At 38.0% G+C, this 21,654-nt stretch overlaps 2 protein-coding genes and 1 pseudogene across 3 annotated transcripts; 2 read left to right on the top strand and 1 right to left on the bottom strand.

The window, feature by feature from the left end:
* Nucleotides 4,471-8,984, top strand: LOC109717177 (endoglucanase 18-like). Its single transcript, XM_020242850.1, has 8 exons — nt 4,471-4,704; nt 6,127-6,339; nt 6,773-6,973; nt 7,415-7,492; nt 7,573-7,725; nt 8,001-8,109; nt 8,277-8,443; nt 8,542-8,984. The coding sequence occupies exons 1-8, from the start codon at nt 4,471-4,473 to the stop codon at nt 8,911-8,913; spliced, it is 1,527 nt and encodes a 508-aa protein (XP_020098439.1). The 3' UTR covers nt 8,914-8,984.
* On the top strand, nt 9,398-12,233 carry LOC109716974 (pentatricopeptide repeat-containing protein At3g61520, mitochondrial-like). 2 transcript variants are annotated; one of them, XM_020242606.1, is made up of 2 exons: nt 9,398-11,303; nt 11,597-12,233. In XM_020242606.1, exon 1 carries the CDS (start codon nt 9,401-9,403, stop codon nt 11,246-11,248), a length of 1,848 nt encoding a protein of 615 aa, XP_020098195.1. In that variant the 5' UTR covers nt 9,398-9,400; the 3' UTR covers nt 11,249-11,303; nt 11,597-12,233. The 2 variants fall into 2 exon arrangements, with proteins under 2 accessions (XP_020098195.1, XP_020098194.1); XM_020242605.1 differs by having other exon boundaries at nt 11,684-12,233.
* LOC109716945 lies at nt 12,538-15,229 on the bottom strand (annotated as a pseudogene).

Here is a 21,654-nt window from a genome sequence, read left to right on the forward strand (position 1 = left end):
TCATCACTACTCCATCATGCATCTGCTCAATCCATGCATGTTTTCCATGCATATATGTGTGGAGAAATTTGTACATGTGCATGCATGAAATAGGGGTGGTACATATTAATTAATTATTAGTTATTCATGCAAGCGTGCAATTTATTAGATGTACTTTGCTTGGATGCCCTCCATTAATAGTGCTTTCAATTTAATTATTTGACTGAATTAGTTAACGTGTGCTTTAAATTTAAAGTAGAGAGAAAGGAAATTAGTTAGTTTGTTTAATGTTCTGAGTGAAAATACTAGCTAGTATAGCTGAAAATATCCAAACATCATAATCATCTTTAATAATAGCTCTTTAAGGAACTTAATTTAATCTATCTCGAACTTCGTGGCCTCTTTAATTGGGCTCGCTTTTCTATCCACTCTATGCACTCCATAAAGAGGTCATTAGAAATCCTCAAATTTACCGACCAACCGTCCCTAGAGCAAGTGGCAAATAGTTTCATGGTTGATATCCGAAACTCAAATTCGAACCCTAATTGATTAACATTTACAACTAAGTTTATTTCTAAATGAACTAAATGAAAGCGGGTAACGTGCTACCTATCTCTTAAAAAAAAAATTTTCTCAAATTTTTGTTGTGGTAAAAAAAAAAAAAAAAAATCTCAAATTTTTGTTGTGGTAAATATTATGTAATTAAACCTTCGAATTTCATATTTGATAAATAAATAAATATTTTAGAATATTCGTTTTTTTAAGAGAGAAAGGGTAGCATTTTACCTGCTTGGGTCTGTTTTTTTTAGAAATAAATTTAACTAGAAATATGAGAATTAAACTCTTATACTTTTTGCACTAATAGAATCAGAAACTCTCATTGTTTTTTGAAACATGTACTTACCCATACGGAATCGAATCTCTGATCTCTTGTATGGCATCTCAGGTAACAACCATAGTCATTAGCCTAAGTTTGAAGGTCTAAAACTGGATTTAAATCTAAAATCAAACAGAAAATCCCTAACATTTAACTATCAAGTGTCATCCAACTACTCTAGCAGCTAGTGATCGACTCATGCAATTGATTTAGGGCAAAATTTTTAACAGATCTCTTCCCATTGATTTATTCTTGAATAATTTCAATTATATAAAAAAAAACTACTAATTTAGCTCATTCACTTGCATTATTTTAGTGCATGTACAAAGGACAATGAACCAACACGGAAACTTGTGCAATATTAAGCTGAAACAACCAAGATTACGTGTCCTCCGCCAAAAGCCATCGCCTCCACACGATATCTCGGATAGGTACGAATTGCATGAGAAGCGTTGATTCCTAAACGCAAAACCATCCTTTTTCCAAAAAAAAAAAAAAAAAAAAAAAAAAACTCTTTTATAATCTGTGGATTATGAGTGAACTAATGGGTTTGGATGTTTAATTTGTTTGGGTAATGATCGAACATGATGGTGACATGGCGAGGAAGTTTCTAGAAGCCACGTGTTTGAAAAATTATTTTTTTGGACCCAATGCATCTGAAATATGTGAACCGAACGTACTTTCATTTGTCCTATGTGGCTATGTTGTATGTCCATAGAATTACCATCTTTTTAATATTTGAAAAAATACACGAATAATATTTCCCCGAATGTTATTTTTATCACTTGTGCTAGATGAATTTATCAACATATTAATTATATAAAACCTAGTACATTGTTTATTGAAAAAAATATATAGAATTTATATGAGCTATAAATTATTTGGTATCGGCTATTAAATTTTTTAAAAATTTAATTTACTATTCAACCTTTCAATTTATTTTATTTGAGACGGTCAACGATAAGTTAATTATTTACGGTAATAAGTTTATGGTTGCGAAAATTGTATGAAATATGCTAATTAAAGTTGTAAAAATAAATAACGCATTCAAATTTAAAAATTAAAATAGCTGACTAATCAAAATTTTGAAAAATTTAACTCAGAATGTTTCATAATTTAGATAATCTATGTATATTTTTATCTTATTCTATTTGAAAATTGGTCGTTTGGAATAAAAGTATTGGAAGAATTCGGAAGCTTGTGGCATAAATGGATGCACCAGGTCTAGGCAATAGCTTCCAAATCCACGTGTTCTTCGAAACTTGGCATTTTGGGACACAGTAATAAGCAAGTCCACGTGGACCACGTGTTCTACGATGCATAGAACCTGGCACATTTAGATTCTTAAAGCGCAAAACTCGATGCTTGGATCATCCTAATATAAAAGTCAAATCAAATCGCAACACAAAAGCCCATACCTACCACTATTAAGATAAATAAAGATTTATTTTCCAGAAAAAAAAAAAGTTCGTGTAAAAATTTCTATAATAGTTTATTTGTATTAATATGAGAAAAACTTTAATTAGTATATTATTTTTAATTAATTTTAAAATTATAGCATATTTCAAATTAAACTTACTATTCAATTTAAGTCTTCCGATCCTCCTTAATACGTTAGTAAAGTACTATTATAAGGTATTAAGCACAGAATTAATACGCAACGTGAAGTACCCTATATAAATGTGGGCCAAGTGTCCCAACTTTAAAATCCAATCACCCAATCATTTTTCCATTTTTTGATAGGTTGTTTTTTAGCTTAAACTATTAAGGAAATAGAAGTCAATAATTACTGGTAAGAATAGTTAGTTGTTATTTTACAAAAAACTATATTTAAAGTCACAGCTCCAACCTCAGTGACAACATTTTTCGATAACAAATATTACTAAGACATAATTATTTTTTATCTTTTTGATAGAGCACTGGTTAAGGTTTACAAATTACGATAGTTAATGGAGTTTCCGAGATCACAATCAAATTTCTTTTAATATCCGTAATTATGTTAAAAATAAATAAGACACGATCATAATTAACCCAGCTTAACTAGGACAATCTATTAGAAATTAAAATCCGATCATATTAATTTGAACAAATTATAATCTACTCTGAATACTCATAACAATAAATAAATAAATAAATAAATAAATAAAACTTTCTCTAGTGATAGGAATTAATGTCTGGTCCTCAATGTATATATGCAAGCATCAAAACCACTGAACAAGACAATGAAAAAGAAAGGGAAAAAAAACGTAACAGAGTTTAAAAGCGATCATTTACTCTCTCAACATTTGTGCTCGCTCTCATCACATGTAACGTCACTACAGATTGAACTACGCTCATACCGGGATTTCCTTCCCAAAAATATGCATGATTTCTATGTTTCTTAATCATTCTCCTAGAAATCAAATAATTACTTATCTTTGGAAATGTGAACAAAAATAAAAATAAAGTTGGCATGGGTTTGGAGTGGGTGTTAAAAAGTGAAAGATGGGAAAAATTTGTAGAGGCATGGAGATATAAACGCATATATGGGTATATAGAATAGGACTTGTGTGCTAATATAAATACGGAAGTCTTGGTGCTCCTAAGTCGTTTTGAGTGATGGGACTTTCAAATCGACGATCAGCTCCGTTAGACTTGATCTAGTGTATTTGAAGTATTTAGAAAATAATTTTTGCGAATTTTCGAAAACATTTACGTATTGATCGGAAAGATTCAAAATCAATAATTTTTAATGGTTGATGTATGCTATTTGCAAGTTTTATGGTATATAAGTATTCAAATCAGATAAAATTTTGATAGAAAATTCTTTATACTATATACAACAAGATTGATATCTCTAATAAAAAATTTTAGTACTACATCATAATTTTTTATGAGATTTTTATTTTGAATTTTTTATTTTGAATCATTTTAATTACTAGATAAATAATATCGTAAAATCTCAAAATTTACTTTCTAGATAGTTCAAATATGTTAAATCAAATCTAGGGGAGTCGATTGTTGATTCAAAATTTACATTATCGAAAACGGATTAGGAGCACGGAGGCCTCTGTGCTCCAAACAGCACATAGATATGACCTACTTTGGGTATATATAATTTTATATATATATATATATATATATATATATATATATATATCACATGAACATATAAAATTTATTGAATATAGTAAAATTTAGTTAACAAAATTAAAATGATCAAATTTAATAAATTTATCTTTTGGCCGTAATTTTGAATCGCTCAATATCGTTCGGGTATATTGCAACTAGGTAACTTTTAGTGTAATTTAAGATTTCTGATCGAAATTTGAAAGTAATGTACGTAAAATCATCTGAGTTACACAATTTCATTAAAAAATCATCTCTAGAGAGTGTTATGTACAACAAATTAAACTCTCTTCGTAATTTTACGTCCTTTTTACTTTATAGGTAATAACTTCATATTGGTAATTAGTAGTTTATTTTTATCTTTTTTTAAAAAAATCAAATTGAGCGAAAAAGTGATAGTGCGTCTACATTGAGGACCCCTCATGTTACAAAACCAACCTCCACATATAAATATTCATGTAGGGCTTAAAAATTGTCACAATAAGTACAGTGATTGAAAGAGAGACATGGATTTGAAGTGCCAAGGATTAGTATTAGTAGTGGGATTAGTTTTAGGGTTAGTAGCAACTGATCAGGGGTCTACCGAGAGTTCTCGTCTCTCCGCGCGCTCCTACGACTATGGCAACGCCCTCAAGAAGGCCATCCTGTTCTTCGAAGGGCAACGATCCGGAAAACTGCCCTCGAAGCAGCGTGTCGAGTGGAGGGGGGACTCCGCGCTGACGGATGGTCAACAAGACAAAGTAATCAATTATTTAGCATGCGTACGTGGGATTAATAGTTAAGAGTCATGATTAACTTCAACTAACTAGGATTAATGTAGTGTTATTTAGCATGTGTAGCTGTATTTTTTTTATTTTTCTTTTTTTTTTGTAGGTAGATTGGAACAGTTAGATGAGGAGGGCTCTTATTCAAGGGCCAACTAACCACATTTAGTTTCACAAGTTTTATCTCTAACAATTTTATCCATTGTTTAGTTGTTCGCAGTAATTAATAGATAGTATATATGCACGAGTACACTCTTGAAATTGACATGGTCAAATTTAAATAGCAAATGTAGGTAGGCTTAGGCAACCAAACGTACTTGTAAAAATTTCTCCTGAGATTGTACCTTAGCATATCTTCATCCGTTATGCGAAACTTGGTCTCGGTGAACTCGATAGAATGGTTAGTTTTAGGTGGAAATAAATGGCGAAGTTTACGAAAATGGAAAAAATAAAAACATGTGTCTCAATCGCCCTCTTGCAAAAGATTGCATTGTTTTAATCAATCATTTTATCGCTCTCTCCAATAGGCCTAAAAATTTATAATAATAATGATTGAATTTAGATATCAAACTTTATATAAATCAATTGTAGGCAGATTTCGGTGCATGATTAACTGGTATGGTTGTGCCGTAGTATTTGTTTGTGACTATATATTATGAATAACATTTTTATAAGTCTCGCATATCTGTGTCGGACAAACAGTATACATGTTAGATGTAGACGCTCTTTGAACGTGTGTTTCAATGCTGATCCATAATGCATACAATTAAAAAATATATATATACTTATTTTTAATTTATTTTTTATGCAAATATAATGTAAGATAATAAATATTTTAGTTTTTTGATGAATACGTACAATTTTTTTGATAATATAAATAAATTATGTAATATGGAAAAAAAATTTTCTTAAAATATATGTACTATCAATAAAAATCCTATTAACTTTCATTCGTATGAAAAATATAATTAATAATATTTTATATATAATAAATATATATTATTATGAGCAGAGCTACTGTGCTATTAGGAGCACAGCAGTCCGTGTGCTCTAAGTTCCTAACCATCTATCAATTTTGATGGATAATTAGAATGAGAGAGATAAGAGAAATTAAAGAAAAATTAGATGACTCAATTTTTTTTAATTTTTTAAAAATTGCCGAGTCGCTGCTTTTGAGCTATGTCATGTCCCGTGTTCTGTATTAGTATATGTGACGCCTAGATTTGTGATGTACCACAAGCGATCTCTTCTCCAATCTACAGTACAATCTTATCCATTCATTTATAGACGATCAAATTTAAATCAAATAAGAAAAAGAAAAGATCATTTGAAGTGGTAATTAGCTTCCTTGCTAAATTGAATCATATTAGCAATGAACAAAATATTCTTCTGTTGCAGGTGAAACTGGTAGGTGGTTACTATGATGCAGGAGACAATGTGAAGTTTGTGTGGCCCATGTCCTTCACTATCACCCTATTGAGCTGGGTCGGAATCGAGTTCCGAGAGCAAGTATCCTACGCCGGTCAACTTGGCCACCTGCGAACCGCCGTCCGCTGGGGAGCAAAATTCTTGTTGCGAGCCCATACTTCACCCACCGTTCTCTATACTCAGGTCACTTTTCTAGTTCTAGCTCGTCCTAAACTTGGTTCGCGAACTTATGCAGGAGTACTATTTGAGTTGAGCCGAATGCATGATTTAATTTAGCTTTGGATCGAAACTTTTTTGTTGTACTTTTTTCCTTCCGGGTGATCCAGTCGAATATAGTACAATCCAAATGTTAGTACTTGCCCTTGTGCTTTTGACTTAAACTGTTTTAATTAGTTCCTGACGGAATACCAAATTTGTCTTTTGTACGGAATGAATTATACGGCCTGCATAAAAAGTTAAAAACAATTTGTTAAAAATGAACTTTTTTGAGTCGGTTGGAAAAATGATTCATTTACACATCCTTGCACAAATAACTCTGGTATTACACACGAATATTCCAATAGAATGAAGCGAATTCGAGAGAGATTTACCAACCATGTTTTAGTTTGCTTTGCAGGTAGGTGATGGGAGCACTGATCATCAGTGTTGGGAGCGCCCGGAGGACATGGACACACCGCGAACACTCTACAAGATCACTGCAGATTCGCCAGGTACAGAGGCGGCTGCAGACGCCGCAGCGGCTCTCGCATCCGCCTCCATGGTTTTCAGAAGTGACAACTCAACATATTGGTCCAAGCTTTTAAATAGATCAAAATTAGTAAGGCACATCAATCTTATTCCTAGAACACAAACTGCTATATTTATTTTTTTTTGAGAGAAAGGTAGCGCGCTACCCGCTTCATTCATTGATCAGTGAATTAAGCTACAGGTGTGGGACAACCGAGCCCCGTGAAAAAAAAAAAAAAAGAAAAAAAGAAAAAAAAAAAGTAGTAGTAATACTAACTAGATTCGAGCATCCAAACTGCTATATTTATGATCACATGAGTTAGACACTTCTGCTTTAAACTCCATTCGGATTAACTACCGAATTATTAAAATTGAAACTCTAAAGATAAACTGAAAACAGGGTGAATTTCGGAAAATCATAGTTAATCGACCTGGTTTATATTGCAACAGTAGAGTTTTTTTTGAGAGAAAATTGCATCAGTAGAGTTATTTAGTCTCCTTTGATCCTAACTAACATGGATCTTCTTGTTAGCTTTTCGAATTTGCCAACGATTATCGAGGATCTTACCAAGCTTCTTGTCCATTTTATTGCTCCTTTTCCGGCTATCAGGTAAAGCCAACTAATCTCAAGGATCATGTAAGTCGATTTAGTACACTCTTTTGAGCATAATTATCTCATCATTACATTAGGATGAGCTTCTTTGGGCCGCAGCTTGGCTCTTTAAAGCAACTAATGACGCGAAATATCAGAAATTTGTGCTAGAAAATATAGAATGGAGTCGATCTGTCTCGGAGTTTAGCTGGGACAACAAATATATTGGAGCGCAGGTTTTACTAGCAAAGGTGAGCATATCCTTAACTAAGGAACTGTTTGGCCTAGCTTTTTCTGTAGGCTGTATTAGAACCTGTCGCTGTCATCTATTTAGTGCGGGTTTCTATGATTGCAAAAGCCCATATGGTTAGCAGTGGCTCCGAATTTGGATCTTGCCGCTACCACAATGCAGCACGATAACATTCCACCACAGAAGCCTGGCTGAACCGGCCCTAAACTAGGATTCATTCCGAATTCTATTGTAGAAAATGTAATATAAATTATACCGAAGTATGTCTTATTTCAGGAGTATTTGGCTGGTAACAAAAATTTGCGTAAATACAAGACTGATGCGGACGCATTTGTTTGCTCTTTGATGCCAAATAGTGGCAGCGTTCAAATCCAAACAACGCCAGGTACAGTAAGCCCCAAAAATATCACTGAATTCAACTAATTTTTCTTTTCTTTTCAAAAAAATTTACGGTACCACCCATTAGGTATAGTCCAATTAGTTTACTCTACTATGTAGGTTAGTTGAAATTTAACACTGCTTTTGTAAGTTTACTTCTTTGGTAACACGAAGGGGGGCTTCTCTTTACGCGTGATACCGCCAACCTTCAGTACGTAACGACCGCTGCTCTTGTGTTGTTTGTCTACTCAAAGACACTAAAATCCGCGGGGCTTGATGGAGTTCAATGCAACTCCGCTAACTTCTCCGCAACCCAAATAAGAGCATTTGCAAAGTCACAGGCAGACACCAAATACCCTCACTTGTTAGTTAGTATTTAACTACCAAGTTATAAGTAATGATACTGAAGTAGTAAATTTTGTGCTCTATACAATTTCAGGTGGATTACATACTAGGGAACAATCCACTGAACTTCTCATACATGGTCGGGTACGGCAACGCGTACTCTAAGCGCATTCATCATCGAGGAGCATCGATCCCATCCATTAATGTTCTTCCGAGGAAAGTGAGCTGCAAAGAGGGATTCTCAACATGGTTTCCCACAAATGATCCAAACCCAAATACTCATGTAGGTGCTATTGTTGGTGGACCTGATTCAAATGATCGATTCAATGATGTTCGATCGGACTCGAGTCATTTAGAGCCAACCACATATATCAATGCGGCCTTCGTAGGTGCCGCTGCAGCTTTGATTGAAGAACAGTGCTTCCTGCGGCAGCCATTTAGGAGTTCAGCAGTAGCCTCAGAATAATTTGACATCATAATTAGAAAATATGTCCTCTGAAAACACTGGAAAAAAAACAAAAAAAAACAGAACAATAGAGGCTGGTAAAGAATGATATTGTGAAAGATGTCGACTGAATATTAGGACGTTCGTTATAAGTAACAGAAGTTTATAAGTAGGTTTGTCGCTAAGAATGTTTGATCAGAGTCTTAATATCAAAATATCTCAAATAAAAAAAATACGGAGACTATTCCGGATATCACTAACTATCAGCGCTTACCCAACTTACCCAACTGCACTAGATACAGTAGTTTCACCAAACTATAATTAAGCTACATAACTTTTTAAGCACTTCTTAGGGGTCGAATGGATATTGGGCTTCATTTTGGGCTCAATCTTGAATTGGGCCATGGACGATCCGGCCCAATTCACTCTATGCATCCTTTACCGCTTACTCGTTCTATATAAGAAGCCTTCGCGGTGTGTTCGCCTCACACTTCGGAAGCACGCTCCCATGACGACAGCACGAAAGCTACTGAAGAAGCCCTCTCCCACAACACTCCCCTCCCTCCTCCGCTCCTCCTCCTCCTCCTCCTCCTCCTCTTCTCACCATGCTCCCACCTCCTCATCCTCTCGTCCCCACTCCGTTCACGACTCCGTCGACGCCGCGCTCCGCTCCCTCCTCTCCCCCCCCTCCCCCTCCCACCGCTCCCAAGCCCTCGCCCTCCTCCGCTCCACGCTCCTCCCCAATCCCCCCTCGCGCCCCGACCCCTCTATCGTCTCCATCATCTTCTCCACCCTCTCCGATCCCTCCCTCCCCTTCGACGACGACGACGACGACGCCGCGTTCCGGCTCCTTCTCGACATGGCCAATCGCGGCGCGTTCCCACCCGACACCTTCCGCCTCACCCAGCTCGTCAACAAGCTCTGCCGCAGCGGCGTCGGCGGCGCCGCCAAGGGTTGGGACTTCCTCCGCGCCGTCACGGGCGCGGGCGGCGCCGTCGAAGCCCCCGCGTTCGACGCTCTCCTCGCCGGCCTCGCGAGGGACCGCGATTTCCCCAAAATGAAACAACTTTTCTCCGAAATGTTGAACGCGGGCGTGCGCCCGAATGTAGTCACGTACGCGATTCTCGTCAACCACCTGTGCAAATCTCGCCGCGTCGATGATGCGCTCCAGGTGCTTTACGTAATGTCGAGCCCGGAATCGGGCGTTGCGCCCGACACTGTCACGTTCAACACCGTCATTGACGGGTTGTGCAAAGTGGGCCGGCTCGAAGACGGGCTCGCGTTGCTAGATCGGATGAGAACCCGCCAAGGGTGCGCGCCCAACACCGTCACTTACAATAGCTTGATTGATGGGTTCTGTAAGGTTGGGGATATTGATATGGCTCATGAGCTAATGAACCGGATGGAGCATGGCGGAGTCCCTCCGAGTGTTGTTACACTTAACACACTCTTGTCGGGGATGTGCAGGACCGGCCGGATCGGCGGTGCCCTCGAATTCCTCAAACAGAAGCGGCTCGCATCAGCTGAGGTCAAACCCAACGCCGCGAGTTATAGCATTCTGATTGGGGCTTTTCTCCACTCCAATAATGTGGGAAGAGCCATGGAACTGTTTGATGAAATGGTTGAGAACGGGCATTCACCGGACTCAGTTACGTACTTTACCATTATATCTGGATTAGCCCAAGTGGGGAAATTGGATGATGCGTGTTCTGTCGCTTCATCAATGAGAACGGCCGGTTTCAAGCTCGATACTAAGAGCTACAATATTCTGATCAGTGGGTTCTGCAAGAAGAAAAGATTAGATGATGCGCATCAAGTGCTTGCTGAAATGACTAAAGCCGGTCTTCGGCCCGATGTGTTCACATATAACTCTTTGTTGGCTGCTCTGTGCAAGGCCGGGGATTTCCCTGCTGTGAGTGAATTCTTAAGAAAGATGATCGATGATGGTTGTCGGCCTTCCGTGGTCACTTATGGCACTTTGATACATGGATACTGTAAAGCTGGTAATCTCGAAGAGGCACTGAAGATATTTGAAAACATGGCTGAGTTTAAGGTGGAACAGAATACGGTTATATACAATAGCCTCATCGATTCTCTTTGCAAGAACGGGAACATGGATATGGCCATCTCCCTAATGTATGAGATGCGGGAGAAGAGAGTTAGTCTGAATGTTATCACATACAATGCATTGTTTAAGGGCCTCCGGGAGCGAAACATGGCGGATAAAGCCTTTGAATTGATGGATCGGATGAGAGAAGAGAGGTGCAGCCCTAATTTTGTGACTATGGATATTCTCACAGAATGGCTTTCGGCAATTGGCGAGACAGAGAGGCTGAGGTGTTTTGTGCAGGGATAGGAGGCTACCGTCTCAGACAGGCAGTTATTTGAATGGAAAGGCTCTTGCAATGGAGGTAATTTTTCATCTTGATAAGGGGATTGTTAGAATTAGAGGGCAGTAGAAACTTACAAAATAGCCAACGTATTCAGAAACCGAAATCGAATCGAGTTGTTTGTTTTATTAGCCTTCCTGGATCGTTCTTGTCTTGATGCTTCTACATCTTCCACGTATCTTGCCGAATTCTAATAAAAAATCTCTTCAAAAGGAACAGAATAAGCATATCAATTTAAGAGTAGAAATTTTATATTACCTCTTATTGAGTCATGTAATTTAGTTGCCATCAGCTCCTCTTATGGATCAAAGCAGATTCTGCAGTTTTTGATGTATTCACGGAGGGAAGAGTGGCCGAAAAATGACTGGAACAATGACGCTGGTTCTCTTCTTTGAATGTAGGAAACGAGAAATGTACATCCTCTTCCGAATATCTTGTGACAAGGATTAACAGAAGAGACTGGGAGCTGCTTCGTTGCTTTCTATGTACATCGACGATAAAAGGTCCATGCGCATCATACAATTGGGGAAAAAAGAAAAAACAAGATTGGTGTGGCACAGAGAACTTAGTGGCGGTCGTATGGATCAAAGAGACTTCATTTGACTGTATATAAACCTAGGCGAGATCGGAATACGGTATAATACAGAGTTAAATTGTTCTCTTTTTTTTTCGTTTTAGCAGAGATTTCTAATTTTTAGCATGGTACATCTTGTTCTACACTCCGAGTTGTGTCGAAAATGATTGCTTCCTTCAGTTAGTGCAAGTCCTATTGTAAACATTATTCATTTCTTTCACCAGAAAATGTATGAACAAGCAGCTTCTCGCGACTGCACTTTTTAGAGCTAGCGATGCAGAAATAGTTTGTTTGTACTCAAGTGTAATTGGAGTACAGTGTAATTGGAATACAACCATATTAATAAATCAGGAATGAATGTTAATAGCTATCTTATATATCTTGTCTCCTCCGCATTTAGTGATACAGATTTGTGCATGTAAATATACAGTTTGCAAACTCACTGACTCGACTCAGATGCCCAGCTGAGTTGACTCGGCTTTGCTTTCAAATCCATTCAGCAACATGCTTAATTAGTGTGTGTGGGATCGGAGTAAAAAATTATAGAATGTCCTATCAATTTGTTTTTAAATTTAAACATACTATTTTCTCAAAATTTCGCAAACTAACGAATATCCAAACCACCTCACATGTTCTCTTTTCCTTGCAATCAGCAAATCGATCGGCACCAAGGCAAGCACAAATTTATAACCTCTGATCACCTCAAGCACAAAACAATCAACATACAAGAATATCTAGCTTTTCCTTTAACAAAAGAAGAAAGAAAGAAAGCTCTCTACCTAATTATCAGATATTACTTATTAAAAGAAATATACAATATATAAGCGAATCGCATAACATATATGCACTGAACACCAGTTATCCAAGGCAAGAACAGATACAAAAGGCTCAACAAACTAGAGAGCTCTCCCACTGCACCAGCTAAACAAGAAGTGTGGGGCACAGAGACTATATAGGATTACTATAAATAGGGTAAAAAATGTAGAGATAGTATAAGATTCTTACATTTTTAGCCCTGATACAAGGAAACAGTGTTTTTAACCACTGCGGGTCCACACAACACTGTCCTGGGGCAAGAAATGGCACACTGGCACGGACCCGGGCGCCACCTTGAGCACCTGGAACGCCAGGTGCTTGGGGTTCCACGCCGCCGTGTCGGTGTGGCACACCGCCACGGCCTCCGCTCTCGCCCCGTCCTCCTCGCCCACCATGCTCACCTCGTACGCCCGCGTCGATCCCGCCGCATGGCAATAGAAGACCGCGTACGCATATGCCTCCGCATGGCACGCCACCACCTCGTCCCCGATGTTCGTTCTCCGCACGCCACTTCCCGTGATAGCGTACTGAGGCTTGATGTGGCGAAGTCGACCATCGACTCGAGCGACGTCGCGCACGTCTTCTTCTCGCCGTTCACAGCAGGCTCCTCGCACTCGTGGAGGGTGTTCTTCATTTCCTCCTAGTGGAAACCATTCAGAAATAATTATAAATTTGTCACTTAACATATGCACTGATTGAACAGGCAACAAAAGAGAAAGAATAAGAGTACCGCTTCGACAGAGTTTTGGTCGATGGAGAAGTGATTGAGAATGTTTTCAATCTTAGCTGAAGAAAAAGGAATAGACTCCGCCTCGCTCCGGGGAAGGAATGTGGCGGCGGCGCCGTTCGGGGCGGTTTTAGTGAAGTGGAGAGTGAACGTCGCGCCGGGGCGGAGATCCTTCTCCAAGAAGAAGAGTGCAACGTCGCGGTCGTCGTGGAGCTGTGTGTCGGTGGCGGCGTATGTGTAAAGGAACGGGTTCTTGCCGGGGTGCACGTGAACGACGACCGGCGGCTTCCCATTCTTGGGATTGACGTTGACGCCGACGCCGCCGGGGTTGACGTGCACGTTGGTGCCCCCGGGCTTCCCCTTCCCGGTGTTCACGTTCACACCTCCCTTGCCGACGCCGACAGTGGTGCCACCGCCACCACCCCGCTTTCCCTTCCCGGTGTTCACGTTGACGCCTCCCTTGCCGACTCCAACGGTGGTGCCACCGCCGCCACGCGGCTTTCCGTTGCCGGTGTTCACGTTGACGCCTCCCTTGCCGACGCCGACGGTGGTGCCGCCACCGCCGCCACCCGGCTTTCCGTTACCGGTGTTCACGTTGACGCCTCCTTTGCCGACGCCGACGGTGGTGCCACCGCCGCCACCCGGCTTTCCGTTGCCGGTGTTCACGTTGACGCCTCCCTTGCCGACGCCGACGGTGGTGCCACCACCGCCACCCGGCTTTCCGTTGCCGGTGTTCACGTTGACGCCTCCCTTCCCGACGGTGACTGAGGTGCCGGTCTTCTTATCAAGAAGCGTATCTGTGGCTGAGGATTGAGAACAGTTAGACAGACACATTAACTTCTAAAAATTTTGCTATCTCCACGACCAATTACTAAAATTATATTATTTGCGTAATTTAAAAGACTTTGTGATTAAAATTGAGAGAGATTAAAACAGACCAGGTGTTAAGAGGTCGCTGATGGCGCTTGGCATGGGAGTGTTTGGCAAGACGGACTGCCAGTAGAGTTGCGCTGGCAGAGCTGCACGGCTAACGACTGCTGCTGTCTGCCGAAGAATTGCGTTCCACTCGTTAGAGAAGTTTGATCGTACGTGAATGTCGCACTAATAAACTATATTATGAAAGTGTTTAGATTGAAGACATATCACTTTGAATAATTTAAGCTAACTAATCTCAATTTTCGTATCTATTATTCAGTTTCTCCATAATGATGCTATATTTACTAAAACTTCTTCAAACTCTATACAACTTTGTTGTCATGTAACATCTTAATCTGGTGACCAATATACAGCAATTTTTCAAAACTAAAAGACGGGAAAAAATTTTCCAATTAAATCTTAGTAGAACAAATTTTATTATTTACTATCTGTCCGCGTACGGTATTAGAAAGATTTCTAGATTAAAAANTATACAACTTTGTTGTCATGTAACATCTTAATCTGGTGACCAATATACAGCAATTTTTCAAAACTAAAAGACGGGAAAAAATTTTCCAATTAAATACAAGGTCCTTCAATTTTATTATTTACTATCTGTCCGCGTACGGTATTAGAAAGATTTCTAGATTAAAAAAGTTTAAATTATGACTGTATATATATATTAGAACTTATGAAAATACTAGTTCCCAAATGCAAATGACAAAATTGAAGGACCTTGTAGTGCACTTACCAACAAGAAACAAAGGAGAGGTGAAAAACGATCCATAATGCTTTAATTGAAGGAGCTCTATAGGAAACAAGACGTGCACTCTTATGTAGAGGAGCAGAGGCGATGGGGGAAATTTATAGAGAGAGAGAGAGTGGGAGGGGGTGAAGAGAGGCGATGGGTCATTTTGCTTTTCCTTCACCACCTAGAACACCGACTTAATAAAGCAACTCAACTGTCCCTGGCTCACACTATTGAATGCAGTGTTAGCTTTATATGTGTACAAAATAAAATTTCTCAATTCATTTTCTATTAGGTTGATATTTTTGAATGATATAGTATTAAAGTTAATTCTAAATTTTTTTATTTATAATAATTATAACGTATGAATTTTACGTGTCTTTCGTATTCATGCATTACCATAAAAACTGAAAACGTGAATCACAATTAGTAGTGGGAATTGAACATTGAATTTTTTTATTTTTTTTTTTCGTTTAAGTATGTTGCTCATTATCTCTCAAGACTCCTAAACCATTAAGGCCCATTTGTTTTGGTGTAAGTGGAGTGATGGAACTCAAGTTCCATCACTTTCGTTATTTGTTTTGATATAAGTGAAAAATATAATGTAACTCAAGTTACGTTAGAGTTCCACTTTATTTACTCTCGACTTCCTCCTCTAAAGTGCCGAACTCGACTTCCACTACACTCAACCTCCTCTAAAAAATTTATTAAACAGTAAAACCTAAAATCTACTTCCTTTATAATGGGTTAGAATTATCTTATTTATAATAAATTAGAATTATCTTTAAATAATAATAATAAAATTAATTATATAATAGATTAAATTTTATAGTGGTAAATTTACTACTATATTTAGGAGATAATGAGATCCACTTACTTACATCAAAACAAACAACGGAATTCAAAAAACTAATTTTATCAGCGCCAAGTTATATCAAAACAAACAACAGAAGTGATTGAATTTAACTTTCAGACGGTACGAGTTACGTGACTTACGTCAAAACAAACAACAAAAAAATAATCATGCTTTAGGAAAATTCAAACACCACTACACTTAACTTACGTTGAATCTACAAATACGTCAATCCAAACGCCCTTTTAGCCAATGTGGATTTGATGGTAGAATAGTAGCTAGAACACGACCTTCATTGGGAGCTCTTCTTCTAGGCTAGATATCTCAAATATTCTTAAAACGGAAAATTTTCTTTTACTTAGAATTAGTGAAAATTTTACCTTTTACTTAGGGACTCTTTTATTTCTTGAAAAAAAATGGAAAAAAAATTTCATAATTTTTTTTTTCAAATTTTCGCATGTTTGGTTGGAAGGAAACTAAGCAACACATAAAAGCTTATTTTAAAAAAAAACCAACTGGAATTGTTTTTCATACTTTATGAAAAATTAGGGCCTATTTGTTTCGTCGTAAAATCACCCCGACGGTTGAAAATTAAGATTCGAATGTTTGCCTATCCGTAAAAAAATTTTTTCGAAAAACTTTTTTTACAGATTTACGGAAAAATGGCGTTTTCGTTTTCTGCTATGAACGAAGAAACGAAACGCCACGCCGAAAAATCGCCGCGTTGGAGCTGAGTTGGAGCTGAGGCGCGGGGTTCAGCAGGCGCGGTCACGAGGGACACCCCACCTCGTGGACCGCCAGAGAGAGAATGGTCCACGGTCAGGACTGTGACCTCTCTCTCCACTTTTTTTTATATATATATATAATATTAATATTAATAATAAAATTATATTATATATTATATATAATATATACATAATATATTAAATATGTTATTTTATTTTATTTTTAATATAAATTATTATTTTTAATTAATTTTATATTATAAATATTATTTATAAATATCTATTAATTTATTTTATAGTATTATATATTATTAATTTTTAAATATATTTAATCTACACATAAAAATTATAATAATAATATATATAGTATATTAATTATTATATAATAATAATATATATAATAAAAAATATATTAAATAGATTTTATTTACTTTTCTTTTTTTTTCAACCAAAACCATCATCGAATTTTTTTTTTTTTCCTACAAACCAAACACTAACTACGTAAACAAATTTTTCCACTGAAAATTTTTTCCACCGAAATTTTTTTTCGCAGTTTTACGGTCAAACCAATAGCCCCTTAGTGTTCTCGCTTTTTCAGAAAAAATTTTGGAACAAAATATTTAGTTCTTATGAAATTACAAAAAAAAACTCAAAATGGTTAATTAATTTCCTTCAAGCGAAAACAGTCGAAAATTGGACAAAATAAAATTTCATAAAATTTTTTTTCTAATTTTTTTTATATTCTTTGAGAAACCAAATAGCCCTTTTATGTATATCAGGAAAAAAACTTACATAAAAAAAAAAAAAAACAGGTCAGAGAAATGGAAGGAATAGCACGTTACTGACTCCGGCGGAGTGTTTTTTTTTTTTTTTTTTTCGAAAGATAGGTAGCACGCTACCCGCTTCGTTTATTCATTTAGAAATAAATTTAGCTAGAAATGTGAATCAAGTAGGATTCGAACTTGGGTCTCAGATACCAATCACCAAGCTCTTTACCACTTGCTCTAAGGACGGTCGGTCTGACTCGCGAGTATTTGTAAACTTTGTAGTACCGGTGGTTTTTGGTTGTGTCTGAATCTTTATTAAATCCGAATCAATTAATTTCTGTCCATTTAAATCTACACCAATAATTTGTTTGGTGTGATGTTGATCATCATTTATAGGCAAGATAACCATCATTTTAAGTAGGTGTGAGTTTAATGGATCTTGATTTGCTATCATATAATAATGCAGCTTTTTTATATATTGTTGATGTGTTAGTGTGTTACTGAGTACGTGTTGTATTTTTAGACCACATGAATAAACTAAGTAAAACATTCCTAAATACATTAACAATTAACAATACTCTCGTAACAGTATATTGCTTTTTTAATTATGTCCGTGCATCTTTAATGTAACGACCTAATCCGCTTGTAATATTATTATTAGCGTGTATGCCTCATATATTTTTAATAATCCTCATCAGAATTATCAAGATTACATATCACAGACATACAGACCATATGTGGCAGACCAGAATTTTAGACGATGTGAGATTATGGGTTCAAGTGGTGGCTCCGAATAAATCCGTTGGTGTATCACATTACCCTATATAGCACTTAACTCTCACACTTCCGGCTAGTATTCGATTTTGATACTAATTGTTTTGATACTAATTGTAACGATTCGACCCGCTAGCAATAATAATTTATTGGGCCTAAACCACTGACCTAAAATATTTAAACCTGATTATTATTACTAGCATGTAAGTCTCATATATTCTAAATAAAATTATTTTTTCATCTGATGTGAGATAAGAAATTTTGGGAGTGTTATGTTTACATAAGAAATTTTTTTTGTAACAGATAGAATACCAGTTATTTTATTTTCTCAAGCAAGATCTACAGTACTCTAAAAGGTTTTTTATTAAAGACTAATATTTTTATATAAAATAATTGTTATGTAAAAAAAAAAAGATTTTCACCCTAGTCCCGAAGCATTTTACGCAGGATACCAATCTATATCTATATAAACTTTGAATTGTGAAGACAAAAAATGTACGGCAGGGCCCTCCGCGTTCTGTGCGAGCGAGGCCGGGCGGGCACGCGGCGCGCCGGCGCGCCGACGCTGGCGCGAGTAGAGCGGCCGGGCGAGCGGCTGGGCGGGCGGGCGAGCGCGGGCTGGCGAGGGCCCGCATGGCGCGCGGGCCCAGGCAGAGCACTTCTGGCCGCTGGGCGCGAGCCGGCGCCGATGCGAGCCGGCGCCCGCGCGCGACTTTTTTTTTCTCTATATCTATATAACGCTTTTTTATAATTTTTTCCCTTTCCTCCATTTTTTCCCCTTTTTTTTTTTCTTTTTCTGGCGAGGGCTCTCCGCGTTCTGCGCGAGCGGGGCGGGTGGCGGCGCGCGGGCGCGGGCGCGCGAGTGGCGCGGGCGAGCGGAGGCGCTGGGCGAGGCACTGGCGCGGCGGCCCAGCGACGCGCGCGGGTGACAGGTCTCGGTGCGGATGCGGGGCGGCGCGAGCGGGCGCGGCCGGCTGGGCGCGGCGAGCGGTGCGAGAAGCGGCAGGCGGCGAGCGGGTGCTGGGGCGCCAGCGGGGGGGCGCGAGACGGCGCAGCGCAGTGCCGGCGCGGAGCGGGGACGCGAGCTGGCGCTGGCGAGCGGGCGCGAACGGGCGAATGTGCAGCCAGCGCGGATCCCTTTCCCATACCCCCCGTACCCCCGCCATACCCTCTCCATACTGCCCACCCCATAACCACCCCCTTGCCAGTACTTTTTTTTTTTTTCTTTCCCGCATGCCTCCCTCACTCTCTCACCTCTCTATAATTGCACTCTCTCACCCTCTATAAATGCATGTCATTCTCTCCATATATAATATTCAACTGCTTCGTAGATTGTCACAAGGATTGGATAGCGCCCTGCATTGATTTAGCACTAGATCCACTATCTAAGTGGAACATCCGTAGAAAAATGTCCTGAGATAACTCATCAATTCTTCATAAATGCATGCAGGCATTGACAGTTGCGATATATATATATACTATATATATTATATATATATATAGAGAGAGAGAAGGAAGAGAGAGAGAGAGAGAGAGATAGAGGTGTGATGCTCATCCAGCTCGTTTTCGTGTTGCGACTTTTGAATCGTCGATCGGCTCCGTTAAACTGGATCTAGAGTATTTGAAGTATTTAGAAATCAAATTTTATGATTTACGATATCATTTGCCTAGTTGAACGAAGGAGCTCAAAATCAACGGCTGAAAATAAAAATCTTATAAAAATGTAATAATATGATATTAAAATTTTAAATCAAAGATATTGATCTTGATTTTATGTATAAAGAATTTTCTATCAAAATTTCACGTGATTTGGATATTTTTACACCGTTAAACCTTGCAAACGGCTCACTACGGCCATTAAAATTGTTGTTGATTTTGAGCCCATTCGTCACTAGGCAAATGATATCGAAAAATAATAAATTATTTTCTGAGTACTCCAAATACTCTAGATCAAGTTTAACGGAGCCGATTGACGATTCGAAAGTCACAACACGAAAACGAGCTGGAAAGCACGGAAGGCTCCGTGCTTCTGATAGCATAGTAGAGCCTCACTATATATATATATAGTATATTATATAAATATATATATGTTCGGTACTATACTTTTTATGAGTATTGACTCCCTTATACTCATAAGTTTTCGGCCCTTAGATTTATTCCATTAATCAATTCCACCGTTAGATTATACTTTTCAACCAGACTATCCACTCAACCTCAGGGAACCACTATTATTAGTGGAGACCACCATTATTCTAACCACAATTCCATCAATAACGGTAAAACTATGATACAAGGGGGTCTATACTCATAAGAGTATAGGAGCCCAGCTATATATATATAGAGTTGGACCGGGCTACTATTAGTAGCAAAATTTCATTGTTGCCTACCAGTTTTTTAGCTTTGGATCAATTCTTTTTTATTATTTCAACCATTGGATTAAATACTATAACCCAGTAGGGACCACTCAACCTAGGGGACCACTCATCTCTAACTGACATATCATCCTGACCCTATAATTTTTTATCCAATGGTTAAAAACTAATAGCAAAAAGAGCGTTTTACTATTAATAGTATTCAACCTTAATATATATATATTAATATATATATATATATATTTATAATATATATATATATTATATATATATATATATATAATATATATATATATAGTGGGGCTGGTTATGCTTATGAAGCACGGAGCCCTTCCGTGCTTCCAAGTCGTTTTCGATTTCGCGACTTTTGAATGACGATCGGCTCCGTTAGACGTGATCTAGAGTATTTGAAGTACTAGAAAATAAATTTGTGATTTTTCGATATCTTTGCCTAGTGATCGAAGGGGCTCAAAATCAATAATTTTAATGGCCGGTGGTGAGCCGGTGCAGTTTAACAGTGTAGAAATATACAAATCACATGAAATTTGATAGAAAAATTCTTATACCATATAAAACAAGATCAACAACTTTGATCTAATTTTAATGTCCATATCATCATGTTTTGTAAGATTTTTATTTTCAGTCCCGTTGATTTTGAGCCATTCGATCACTAGGCAAATGATATCGAAAAATCGCAAAATTTATTTTCTAGATACTTCAAATATTCTAGATCAAGTCTAACGGAGCCGATCGTCGATTCGAAAGTCCGAACATCGAAAACAAAGTGGAAGCACGGAGCCCTCCGTGCTTCCATAAGCATCATAGCGCACTCTATATATATATATATATATATATATATTAATATATATAGAGAGAGAGAGAGATGAGAGAGAAGAGAGAGAGATGAGAGAGAGAGAGAGAGAGAGAGAGAGAGAGTACGTCTTTATGCTTTCGAAAGTACGGAGGCGCTCCGTGCTTGTAAGTTTTTTCAATGATTAGGGCATCCGATTCGACGATCGGTCCTCTAGACATAATCTATGCGATTTGGAATATCTAGAAACCAAATTTTATACTTTTTCGACTTCATTTACCAAGCGATCA

This window comes from Ananas comosus, linkage group 11, assembly GCF_001540865.1.
Source record: "Ananas comosus cultivar F153 linkage group 11, ASM154086v1, whole genome shotgun sequence".
In the NCBI taxonomy this organism is placed as follows: Eukaryota; Viridiplantae; Streptophyta; class Magnoliopsida; order Poales; family Bromeliaceae; genus Ananas; species Ananas comosus.

Excerpts from the sequence above, each read along its gene's own strand:
- LOC109717177 (XM_020242850.1), top strand. The coding sequence starts at position 4,471 with ATGGATTTGAAGTGCCAAGGATTAGTATTAGTAGTGGGATTAGTTTTA. Across the intron at positions 4,705-6,126 it reads CGGATGGTCAACAAGACAAA|GTGAAACTGGTAGGTGGTTA; the intron begins GTAATCAATTAT and ends CTTCTGTTGCAG. Across the intron at positions 8,110-8,276 it reads TCAAATCCAAACAACGCCAG|GGGGGCTTCTCTTTACGCGT; the intron begins GTACAGTAAGCC and ends GGTAACACGAAG.
- LOC109716974 (XM_020242606.1), top strand. The coding sequence starts at position 9,401 with ATGACGACAGCACGAAAGCTACTGAAGAAGCCCTCTCCCACAACACTC.